General features: G+C 32.5%; 1 protein-coding gene across 1 annotated transcript in view; it reads left to right on the top strand.

Moving 5' to 3' along the window:
* The window catches only part of LOC114338920 (extracellular serine/threonine protein CG31145), a 964,172-nt gene that overhangs the window by 508,898 nt on the left and 442,043 nt on the right, over nt 1-13,231 (top strand). Inside the window, exon 6 of the mRNA XM_050647518.1 lies at nt 10,686-10,764. Coding sequence (XP_050503475.1) covers nt 10,686-10,764 — 79 coding nt within the window. The remainder of the gene's footprint in view (nt 1-10,685; nt 10,765-13,231) is intronic.

Raw genomic sequence — 13,231 nt, 5'->3', positions numbered from 1 at the left:
CTAGAGATATTGTCTTTTCCAGGAAAAAATTTTAACACTCGTCCAATGTTCCATCGGAAAGATGGTAACTGGTTATTCTTGATGAGGACAAAACTGTCCACTATTATTGGAGATGCAGGTTCGTTCCATTTATACTGCTTGTGTAGTTGAGTGACATAGTCTTTTGAAAACCGATTACAGATTGTTGCTTCAGTTGTTGCACAAATTGAAGTCTAGATAGTCGGTTAGATGGAACTTCTTGAAAATCAGCATCAGGAGGGTCTGTGATGATCCGTCCAATAAGAAAATGTGAAGGAGTTAGAGGATTTAGGTCAGGAGGATCATTGGATAATGCAAATAACGGCCTGCAATTTAATATTCCTTCAATTTGAATTAATAGTGTATTAAACTCTTCATATGTCAATATTGCATCTTTCAAAATTCTTTTAAAATGAAATTTTGTACTTTTGACAGCAGCCTCCCATAGGCCACCAAAATTGGGAGAGTATGGAGGTATAAAATGCCAGATGAAACCCTGATTTGCTGCAAAATCTAAAACAACACCTTGATGCTGTTGTAAAAATTGACCCAACTCCTTAAGTTCATTGTAGGCACCTATAAAAGTAGTACCATTATCTGAGTATATATTTGAAGGCATACCTCGTCTTGAAATAAATCTACGTACATGCCACAAAATTTTCACTCGTTAAATTTGAAACTAATTCAAGATGTATTGACTTGGTTGAAAAACATACAAAAAAACATATATAGCATTTGGTAATTAGTTTACCTCTTCCCTTTCTATCTGCAATTGAAAATGGACCAGCATAATCTATACCACTATGCTGAAAGGGAAATGATTGCAAAACACGTTTGTCAGGTAAGTTAGACATGAGTGCTGTACAGAGAGTAGGCTTTTCCTTAAAGCATATCATATAGTCTTTTATAAACCTTTTAGCTAGTAGATTTTTTGCTCCTCTTATCCAATATTTTTGTCTAATAGAAGACAAAAGTGATTGAGTTCCTGCATGTAAGAGTGTATTTTGTTTGTGTTTAATTATGAGGTGTGATAATGGATGCTTTGAACATAATAATTTTGGATGTTTTATGTCAAAGTTAAGCAAAGTAAAACGTAACCTGCCTCCTACACGCAAGACACCAACCTCATCAATAAAAAGTTGCAATGAACGTATTTTATAATGCTTTGGTAATTGTTTATTGGTATTTAGAATGTGAATAATATCATAAAATGACTCAATTTGGGCTGATTTATTAAGTTTCATTGTAACACTATTGAGTTTACTTGCATTAAGAGTTCCTTTATTTATAGAAATCTTTTGTAGTTTGTTAAGGTTTTTTAATTGAACATAAAATTCATGCCAAGTTTTCCACAAGTTTTTAGGAATATGTTCATCCCATAGTAATTCCTTAGACCATAACTCTTGAATAATAATTCTTGCTATTATAATACATAAGCTAAGCAATCGTAATCGATCATAAATTTTGGAAATATAAGATAGAATAATTGTTCTTTTTGTAACATGGTCTGAAGGTATAATAAACAAATCTGGTTGACTAAACCACTGAATGCCTAAAGTTTTAGATGATTCATTTTCTCCTAACATGAGAATTGAGTTGAAAACATTGTTGTCTGCAAGTTCATTTAACAAAGACTGTGAATTAGAAATCCACTTTCGAAGTTGAAAATGGCCCGAATTTAAAATAGAAGAAATTTGTTGACACAAGAGTCTAAGTGTTTGAAGGTCATTGGCACCAGTTAATAGATCGTCTACATAGAAATCCTTTAAAATAGTTTTGGAAGCAAGTGGGTATTTATCTGAATAATCAATACCTAACTGATTTAAACATCGTATGGCTAGATATGGAGCAGCCGCAGTGCCATATGTGACTGTATTCAACTGCAAAACCTGAAGTTCTCTCTCTGGATCATCTCTCCAGATAATTCTTTGTAGGGGTTGATGTTCAGGGTGCATTTGAATTTGTCTATACATTTTGCTGACATCTGCTGAAACTGCGTAAATGTATTGTCTGAATCTGATTAAAATAGGAAATATATTATTTTGGATCTTAGGACCCACATATTGTATATCATTAAGAGACAAACCACTAGTAGTTTTACAGCTTCCATCGAAAACTACTTTTAGTTTAGTAGTGAGACTTGATTCTTTGTATACACTATGATGAAGAAAGTAATAGGTTTGAAATTGTGTATCAATAGTCCTTGTAACATTGAATAATTGACCAAATTCTTGATATCCATCAATAAATTGCTTGTATAAGTATTTTAACTTTGGATTGGTTGTGAGTATTTTTTCGAGAAAATAGAAGCGTTTTACCGCAGTATCAAAGAAATTGCCTAATATTTCTGGAGGATATTTAAATGGCAATTTAACAATGAATTGTCCATTGGGAGCTTTAGATGTAGTATTTAAGAATAATTGTTTACTTTCAATATAATCTTGTGATAAAAAGTTACTTTCAGGAATTTTTTCTAATTCCCAAAACCTTTTTAATTGCTCATCTAAACTTTCAATAACAGAGAAATTGAAAATGTGTTGACTTGAAATGGGTTTTTATATTGGTGCTAAGCCTGCTACTGTCCAACATAGCATTGTATTTTGTAAAATTGGTAAGTTTTTCCCTAATTTTATTTTGCCTTGTGATAGCAAACTCCAAAATTCACTAGCTCCAATTAGTATATCTATGCATCCTGGTTCATAATGAGACGGATCTGACAATTTAATATTTTCAGGAATGCGCCACAGAGAATTGTTTAAGACATATGATGGAGTAGCAGTGCTAATACTTGGTACTACTGGACAGTTCAAAATTGTAGAAAACTGTTTATTGCTTGAAATTATATTGATGCTGCTTTTTTTATGAGTAATGCTTTCAGATTGGTTAATACCGATAATTGGAATATGTCTATTGATCAATGGAATATTAATTTTTTGACAAAAAGGCTCAGTGAATAAATTTGATTGTGTACCACTGTCTAAAATTGCTCTAGCTTTATGAAAATTGTTGTATTTATCCTTACCTTGAAATGTTACAGTAGGCAGCAAAACTTGTGTAACTGGAATCTTATTTTCAACTAATAAATTTGTTTGACTAGTAGATGGCTCTAAAATTATTGTTGATTTAATTTGAGAATCAATGTGCAGCAATGTACTATGCTTTTTTGAACATTTTTTACAATTATCTAGTCTACACTGATCTTTGGTATGGCTTATATTTGATTTTATTTTTGGTAAAAAGTTATTTTTTATATAGTCAAAAGATTGATTTGAATTGGGGAAAGTTATACCATTAGTAACATTAATTGCATTTTTATTCACATAGTTCATTAATATTGCCATAGCATCAAAAAATGATGTTTTAAATTGCTTTCGTGTTTCATAATGAGTCTCTAGATCTGTTTCATCACATTTCTCCTCTATAGTTCTCTGGAGTTGATTAAACTCTTGTAATAAATCATTGTAACCAGTTAACCTGTATTCTACATCTGAAATAGTAGGCAAATTGGTATCTATACTTGTAGCAAATTCATTTAACATTGCTAGTTCTTGAGTCAATGAATTTCTGTTTCTTATTAATTGTTTAATAGACATTAATAATCAAAATGGAAATATAGGCTAAATAGAAATTGTAATCTAGCAATGGTTTGACAAAGGTATAAATAGACCTTTGACAATAATTGTATTTGTATTGTAACAGAGGTAATATCGTATCTACCTCGTAATCCTCGTATAATCGTACCTCGTAATATAGAAATGGTAAATTGGCAATTGATTGAAAACAGGTATAAATAGACCTGTTAAAATTGTAATCTAGCAATGGTTTGACAAAGGTATAAATAGACCTATGACAATAATTGTATTTTTCGTATTTGTATTTGTATTATTTGTATTCGTATTTTTATTCGTATTTGTATTCGTATAGAAGTAAAATCGTAATACCTCGTAATCCTCGTACCTCGACCTCGTTATATAGAAATGGTAAATTGGCAATTGATCGAAAACAGGTATAAATAGACCTGTTAAAATTGTAATCTAGCAATGGTTTGACAAAGGTATAAATAGACCTTTGACAATAATTGTATTTGTATTGTTATAGAGGTAATATCGTATCTACCTCGTAATCCTCGTATAATCGTACCTCGTAATATAGAAATGGTAAATTGGCAATTGATTGAAAACAGGTATAAGTAGACCTGTTAAAATTGAACTTATATTGAACTTGAAACTTGAACTTGAACTTATGGAAATAGTATCCCAAGTGTAATTATTGTGCAATGGTAAATGGACACATTATTTCATCAAAAATAATTGTATTTTACTTGAAAATTGTATCAATTTTGAAATAATAGGAAAAAATGCAATATTGACCTAGAAATGTACACCAACGTTAAATGAAATCAGTTCAAAGTTCTAAGTAACTGGAACTGTTATCGAAATGTCAATTTGACAAATATTCAAAAATAGATATTCTAAATGACTTCAAAATAATCGTTTTAAAGTTGAAAAAAGGGGGTAATCAAAATAATGTAAAACTGCAAACCCTTAATTACAGTAATATGATCAGAAAATAGTTTAAAAGGATATCCTCGTGTTATAATTTTAATAGCGTTCTTGAACTGTAATTTATAGTTGACCAATTCGTTTATAGATTGAATGTCACCTCTTTGTGTAATAATTTCTCTAAATAGTTCACTACTTGACTGGGCCACTGACTGCTACTATAGACTTCGCTTGTGGCTTCTTCTTCAATAGATTGTTGCAATTGATTTTATTGAATATCACCTCTTTGTGTAATAATTTCTTTAAAATAGTTCACTACTTGACTGGGCCACTGATCGCTACTATAGACTTCGCTTGTGGCTTCTTCAATAGATCGTTGCAATTGATTTTCAAAATATGGGGCTCGAATTGGACCAAAAAATATGTATAAATATCTTGGGTGGACTGTATTATTTTTGTGGTTCTAATAAAAGGAATTTATCTTCAATTTATTAAATTTATTCTTCGTCTAAAATACATTCGTTGGTGTACGTAATGAAATTTAATTATTGGATCTTGTCATTCTGACAATCGGCAACTTACAAAATATCAGCAAATATGTCATTGCCACCTTATTTAGGATTAAACAAATTATGTATTAAGTTTTAACATAGGGACAGTTTCCGCAGGGATGTTGCAATAATCATATTATGAAAAACCTTATTGATGGAGCATATATCCATATGGGTCAAAAAGCAAAAAAAAATTTTTTTCAACCCCACCTTAATTTTTTTTGGCTACAGGGGTTGCATTAAGAAATCGCTTTTGCTGTCCATGCATGGGTAATAAAAACGTGCACAAAATGATATATGAAGCATTTTAATAAAGGGCATGGTGTGTGAAGGATTTTAAGAAAATCACTTTCTTTACTAATTCTCCTTTTTTTGGGGTGGTTCCGGAAAAAAATGGGGGTGCTTTATAGAAATTTGTAAATAACACTAGTACATGGATAATCGCTGAAAGTTTTTTTACTTAGCATAGGCGGTTCAGATGGTATAAAAAGGGGTTTTTTAAAATGTAACACCCTGCAATTAAAAAATGGGCAATTGTCCTTAAATAAAATGTATACCAAAAAATTACCCACTTAGTTGTGATTAATTTCCCCTGGGTTTGTTCTTAATTTTCATTACAGTTAGGAAAAAATAATTATTTTCAAAAACATCTTTTTTAAAAACTTGTCAACTTTGGGGCGCCATCCCCGCTAAACGGTGGGTGATAGACATATGCTGTTGGAAAATAAATAGTAGGAAATATAGTCCTCTTCAATTTACTATTAAATAAAATTTTTGCAAAACGTACTGGAAGGGCTACGTTTCGCAAAACCCACAAATTACCCCTTTTAAAGGGATGAAAAGGGGGTTCCGGGGCGAATTTTTTTAAGAAAAAGTTAGTCTCATAATAAGCACCCCTTGATATACCAGAAGAAAAATAAAACCGGACTTGTGTCCATTTTGCGAGGTTCAACCTCTGTTTCCTACACTACTATATTATATAGATTTATTAAAATTTTAAAGTATTTTAGGTGAAATTATATGTTTTAAGTACATATCCATAATAACCTTATAATAATCCATTCTTACCGCGAATGCGTAGAAAGCTAGAGGATATGCCATCGGCTTGTGCTTGTAGTCAATTTGGTTATAATCCTTTGGGCTGTGCAGACATGCAAGTCTCCATTAGACAAGCCACAAGACTCTCCTTTTCTGAGCAGTCATACGGTTATTTTGGGCAGTTTTGCCAATCGCATTTCTCTAGATATTTCTCTCAAACAAGGTATAATAACGTTTAACCAGAAAATAGTTACAGGAAAGAAAGGAAATAGCTACAAACCATTAAGTTTAATTTTGTGATTAGTCTGTTGTAGTAGATTGGTAGTTACACTGAAAAATATAGGCACATATCCGATTTATTTAAAGGTACCAAGGAGATACAACTCTCAAAAAGATCTGAAAGTCGGATTAATATACGCCGCTTGGCAATATTGACTTTGGGCGGCGCTATGGGCTATGACATCTCCTAAAAGGAGACAGATAGTTGAACGATATTTGATATAATGTTTATCAACGTGGTATGGATTTCTGTGTGTCGAAGTTTTATATTGGTCCACTATTTTAAATGCAGTTCAGCTACACATGTACTCAATGCTATGTTCCGAAATTCTCTCGCGGAATCTGTATATATATATGGTACATCGTTTACAAAAGCATTTACAGCAAGTTAAATTGTTTTCATACAAATAATTGTTTAAATAGTGAACGGTAATTACTTGTCTTTTTAGTTTTGCGTATAACCGCTTAGAGGGCGTCACCACTAAAACCTTCAGACACAAACGTAACCTCAATCTTTTGTTGACATAAATCGAGAATTTTATTGCAATACAACAAGTCGTGTAGATACAGTGAATTTTTGAAATTCGGTCGAAAGATGGATCTTAGCCGCGAACATTTTAGAGCAATAATTTTTTACAATTTTCGAAGAGGATTATTCCAACAGCAGTGTCAGGCTGAAATGGTTTCTGTGTTTGGGAATGAAGCATCATACCAGTCAACTATTTCCCGCTGGTATTGCGAATTTCAACGTGGTCGCTCCAGTCTCAGCGACGAATCCAGGCCAGGTCCACCCAAAACAGCAGTCACACAGGAAAACATTGATGCGGTTCGTCAGCTAATTAAGGATGACTGCCGTGTAACATACCGGAAGATAGAAGCATAATTGGGTATTTAAAAGACGAAGAACTGGGTGTTAGGAAGTTGGTTTGCCGTTGGATCCCTCATTTGATTACATAAGAGCAAAAAGCGGCTCGCGTCAATTGGTGTCGAAACATATTGGAACGGTTCAACAAAGGAAGCTCAAAAAACGTTTTTAGTATTGTTAGTGGCGATGAATCTTGGATTTACTCCTACCAACCGGAAAATAAACGCCAATCCGCTGTGTGGGTGTTTCAAGATGCGAAAAACAAATAAAAGTGATACGTCCTCGAAGTGTGTCAAAGAAAATGGTCGACATTTTTGTGTCAAAATCTGGTCATTTGGCAACAATTGGTCTAGAAGATCGAAGAACGGTTACTTCTTATTGGTATATAACCGTTTGTTTACCAGAACTTATCGCGAATCTCCGACAAAGCAACACACAACGGCGAATCATCTTACATCATCACAATGCAAGTGCTTGCAGTGCCCAAAATACAATAGAGTTTCAAAACATCGAATTGTTAAACCACCCACCGTATAGCCCTGACTTAAGTCCCAACGACTTCTTCACGTTCCCAAAGATCAAGAATTCAATGCGTGGGCGGCGATTTCAGTCGCCAGAAGAAGCCATAGATGCCTTTAAAACAGCCATTTTTAGGTGTCAACTGAAGGCTGAATAACTGTTTTACTAATTTGGTTTGAACGTATGCAAAAGTCTATCGATCTTGGTGGGACATATTTTGAAAAGTAATAAAGTACTTTAAGTCTATATATGTTTTGTTTTTATAGCTGTATGCGAAACTAAAAAGACAACCTATCGTACCACATGAAAACAAAAATTTCAAATTATTGATGGAATCGTTCATTCTGCTCATCAATTACTGCAAAAAGATTTTCCGGAAAATCAGCAGGGTAGCTATGTATGTAAAAATTTAGTTCTTTGCTCATGTTGCAACCTAGCTATTTGAAACACTCGCAGAGTTGTTAGACAATTTCTGAGTAATTTATTCTGTGTTCGTATATTTCAAAGAAAGTCTGTAACAATAATTTTGAAAGCCAACCAAGCATTATATTTTACATTTCAGGCATTGTTTAGGAAAAATCAAAAATCAAATATGTGGATCATTAAAAACATCGGCCTTTATTATTTTCAAATAACAGACTAGTAACTTCTGAAATTAGAAACATGAAACACTCCTTTAATTGGCAAAATTTGGCCGAAGTATTTCATGAGACCGAATGTTATATGTAGAGGTGGAAATATAATGTTCTGTTTATCCACAAGTGGTTGACGTACAATATTTGGATCATCAGGTTTGAAGTTAGAACTTGACAGCCAATTCGACTGACCCAATATTCCGATCCAAATTATCAATTTTTTTAAATAATGTTATGTTTTACAATGAGACAGCATTTGTTATTAACGAAAACATAAATCGACATCATTGTAGTAACTGGTTACGTAACAATTCTCATTGGATCCAGTCCATCTGAGACTTATCTTGTTAAGTTATCTTATGTTGAGTATCAGGATAACGTATATTTATGTTAATGCCATCGTAATATTTTTGTTACGTCTCTGTATGATCTTGTCTGTTAGTTTTAGGGCTCCTAAGTGTTCAAAGTTCCAGTTTCTCATTTGCCACTTCCAAGTCTTTTTCTTCTGAGCTCCGAATAGGGCGAATAGGCGTTTGGTGTTAAGGCAGTATTTTTGAGAAGACCTTTTGTCATAATTGGCTTTGAGTCTGTTTCTTTCGAGAGGTCTTCTGTTCTTGACCGAATTCGACTACCATCTCGTTTCCCTAATATATTTAGTTGTAGACTAAGAAGGGTCACTCATTTCTGAGTCCTCTTAGGAGACGACCCCTTTATTTTTGTCTTGTGGTCCACTTTTAACCACGAGTTGGGAGAAAATGCTGTCACGCATGGCAGTACGCCCATATCGTGATAATGCTATAATCCCACAGAGGTCTTCAGCTCCCTGAAGTATAACTTAAGGAAGGTAGTACTTTTCCCCGTTTACTATATACCTATCCCCTTGTATGACGATGTGACACCTCAGGATTGGGGAGTGCAGTAACCTTTTTTACCATATGATGAGCTAGTTATGGTACTGTCTGAAATTTTGTATTAAGAGCACACAGTAGCGATCAACAGGTAGCAACAAACGCGGTCCAAGATTGCGAAAGTTCTGCGAACTTTCAAAAGTGAGGCAACAGTGTGTCGGTAATTCGACACTGACAGTAACGTTTATACTATCAAAAACAATAATTTTTATACACATAGGCGCGAAATGTTGCCAAGTCAGTGACGTTCGATTTCTTGTTATAAAAAAATCGATTTTTAGTAGTTACAATGTAACACACAATCTCAGGCACGGGATAAAAAAGTTTATTGGAAAAAAGTGTATTTTTTGTCTTTCTTAATGGCGGTACAGGCTCCTTTTTTCAATATTTTATTTAGTTATAGAGTAATTTCCACATACTAACATATTTCTGAAATTGGGCTCTGTACCGCCATTCTTTATTATATTACGAATATGTGTGCCAAATATCTCGACAAAATATTCAAAATTAGAGCCGCAATCTTGGAACGCGTTTGTTGCTACCTGTTGATCGCTACTGTTTATTCTAAAACAGGGTGTAGTGGGTATGTGTGTATATGTGTATGGAGTATTCAATTCACAAATATACGACAATAGTAGAACTGCAGTCCCTATGTTCTCAGCTGATTGGCGAGTATTTATTCTGTTTCATATTATTGACACCTGTTTTATACTTTCAAAGGATGTTTCCTGTTCGCCATTGGGGTACGTTATGAAGGGATTGAGAACTTCGGCACAAGGGGAGAAATGTTTTTTTACTTTTCGCTTAAGGAGTATGCGCAAAATCTTGGTCCAATGCCATTTATATACATTCTTTTTTTTTCGAATCCTGTGAAAACTAATAAATATTTTTGAAAAATTTAAACGCAGAATGAAATACTACATTACTACCGAGGGCCGAAAGTCCCTTAGAATAAACAAAAAGTTTGTTTCGAATGAAATATTTAAAATTGAAATCAAACTAAATTTTCTTTTTTTTTTCACCCCTGTAACTTATTAAAATAAACATTATGGAAGTTTTCAGGGACTTTCGACCCTCAGTAATAATTATCCCGGGGAATTTAGCACTAAAAACACCCGAATAAATCTATTTTTAAATACAGCACCTAGAAACTTGCTGTTTTTTGCATTATGTTCAGGATAACGTCAGGAAAAAAGTCTACTAGAATATTATTTTAATTATTAGAACTTGCTACTAAAAGCTTTTATCCGGAATATATTGATTATATTTATTACGACTAATTATTTAATATTTTTCTTTAAAACGCTTTTTAAGTCTACATAAAAGTTACTTTCATCTTACACATATTTACGTTTTAATTTTTGTTACAGTTCAGAAAACTGGTGGAACGCAGCTGAAACTCATAATTGATTTTGCCAATAATATGGAAGCTCTCTTCAAACCAATGAGGTGAGTTTAGAATAAAATTGAGCTAAATTGAAAAATTATTATGTGGTTAAAATATTCTTTACAGTCTATGACTTTTAAGTCTGAATTATGAAGGAGGAAATGGCGTTCTTGTAAATATTGTCAAACATTTATGGTTTTCGTTTACGTGGCAAATTAATTTGTTTTTTTAACAAAAGTCAAAAGTGTGTTACTATTTTCAAACAAAGTGGTTTATTGTGAGTTTTAAAGATGTATTTATTCTTCTTATCGTTCCATTTTCTATTGAAAGTTATCTGCTATTCTGATCGTTGTTTTCATTTTTCATCAATACAAAAGGCAAAATATGTCATTATTAATCCTATTTTATTGTAGTATGGTATCTCTAAATTACATCCTACGTGGTGTTTCTTTGTAATCTTCATAAAAATTAATTACATTTACTTTTACACCATATCACTAATCCAACCCAGTATTGTTTTTTACGTGTTGAATTGATTCATTAATGATTGCAAGTAGGACAGTTTGGTCTGCAAGTCTTATGTAATTCTGGTGGTTCCATTTCTTCTTTTTCTTTTTACTTTTTATACGCAATTCTGCTTAGTCATTGGCGGATTGATACCTCTAGGTAAGGTTGTTTTTTGCTCGGCCGACCAATACTTTTTCTACTGATTGGTGATTTATCCCTTGCTATTTTGGCCACATGGGTTTCCCCTATTGTGATTATGTGATTATTCCATTCTTATTTTCTATTTAGTGTCATTTCGTTTATACACTGTACAATCAGGCGCGGATACAGGGGGGCGGTCAACGGGTCCATGGAACCCCTATTGTATTTAGTCTATACGTATTTTTTTAGTACAACACTAAATTACACGACAACCGCTTCCAAAGAATTGAAAGAAGCCATAAAATCTAATAAAACACCCTTCTCTGAAAAAAAATCTACAGGAGCATTTGTTTGGGTACCGGTGGAACCATACAACGGAAATATTTTTCTCAATTCAAAGAATAACAAAAATGATATTTTAAAATGCAAATACATTACACTGGGTATAAACCTTATCTCATGAAAAGTCACGTTTCAAATTTGCGATACAATAAGGATATAAAAATTTGTATTTTACTAGATAATTCATGCGTACCTACCCATTGATGGTAGAAAGGTTAATCTTTATGGTAAAGAACGACCAGTGAGATTAATAGTGGTGAATTGTCTATCAATCCTTTTGATACCGTAGGTATCTGGGATGATATGGTGTATTTTATCCTTAGAGTAAGTGTGAGTTGTATGGCAAAATCTGGAAATATAATATTTGAGCAGTGTTGCCACAGGTATTGGACAAAATTTTGGGAGACTGCTCTTATTTTTTCTGTAGAAATCGTCAAATTTCGGTAGATTTCATTTTTTTATTCTTTTGATCACATTGCAAAAAAATGATACTTTAGGTACGAATATTCAAAAATAAACTACATTCATCATAATATAATGATCAATAATCACCATTCATCATAAAAATCATTCAAAGTTCAAAATCGGTATACCTTAAAAAATGTATTTTCTCGGCTTTCTAGGTATTATAGAGCAATTTTCTTCATTTTTTTTTAATCCTAAATAACTCGAGTAGAGCCGTCTAACTACGCAATACTAAATATCAAGGATGCTTTAGTTTTGTTATAAGGAATGAATTTATTTATAATAAAATAAAACTGCATATGGTTTCCTGTTACATATATTCTTTTTAAAAAACTTACCACACGTGTACTTATTAACGTTCAAAATACAAATATTCTTATTTGAAAGCTGTATAATTGTTTAAACAAGTTAAAAATTTTTGTTATAATAAATAATAGTTATAAGTTATTAACATTTATAAATTACTGCAAAAATAACAATAATGCAGTATTTAACAAGTTGAGCTGTTTTTATCTCCTTTTTGCTCTTTACTGCCCAAAAACTTAAAACGTCGGCGTCGGTCAAACTGATAGGACCTTAACACAAAAGGTTTTTCAATAATAGAAAAACATATTCTACGTACAAAATTCACCTTGTAAAACTTAATGATTACTTTAATGACTAATTTTAGATTCTCCATATCCAAAATAAGCTATCTTTATTAGAATCTATGAAAAAATGTTCAGACTATAAAGATAAAGTCTAGACGCATAGTAAAAATACATCGCTTGAGGAAGGCCCTTTACCGAAACAGCTGTACTGACATTAATTTCTAATGAATTTTGTGGGAGTATTAGTCCAGAGAAATAAGGATTTTCTCAGGACACTCTACTTTTTTAGTTATTGTAGACCTATAGTATTAACAATTTAGTACAAAAAACGCGACTTTTACGATTTTTTGCACCCCATTCAAAAGCTAAATAGTTGACATAAAATTAGAAAACTTTATTTTTTAGAACATTGAAAAAGCTTCAAAATGCCTACTTTCGAAAGTTAAGAAGTTAATTTTCCGCAAATCGCCAGGAAATTTTGACA

The sequence above is a fragment of the Diabrotica virgifera genome, chromosome 3, assembly GCF_917563875.1.
Source record: "Diabrotica virgifera virgifera chromosome 3, PGI_DIABVI_V3a".
Lineage (NCBI taxonomy): Eukaryota > Metazoa > Arthropoda > Insecta > Coleoptera > Chrysomelidae > Diabrotica > Diabrotica virgifera.
The sequence above is the reverse complement of the archived record's forward strand: the minus strand, read 5'-3'. Positions and strand labels throughout refer to the sequence as shown.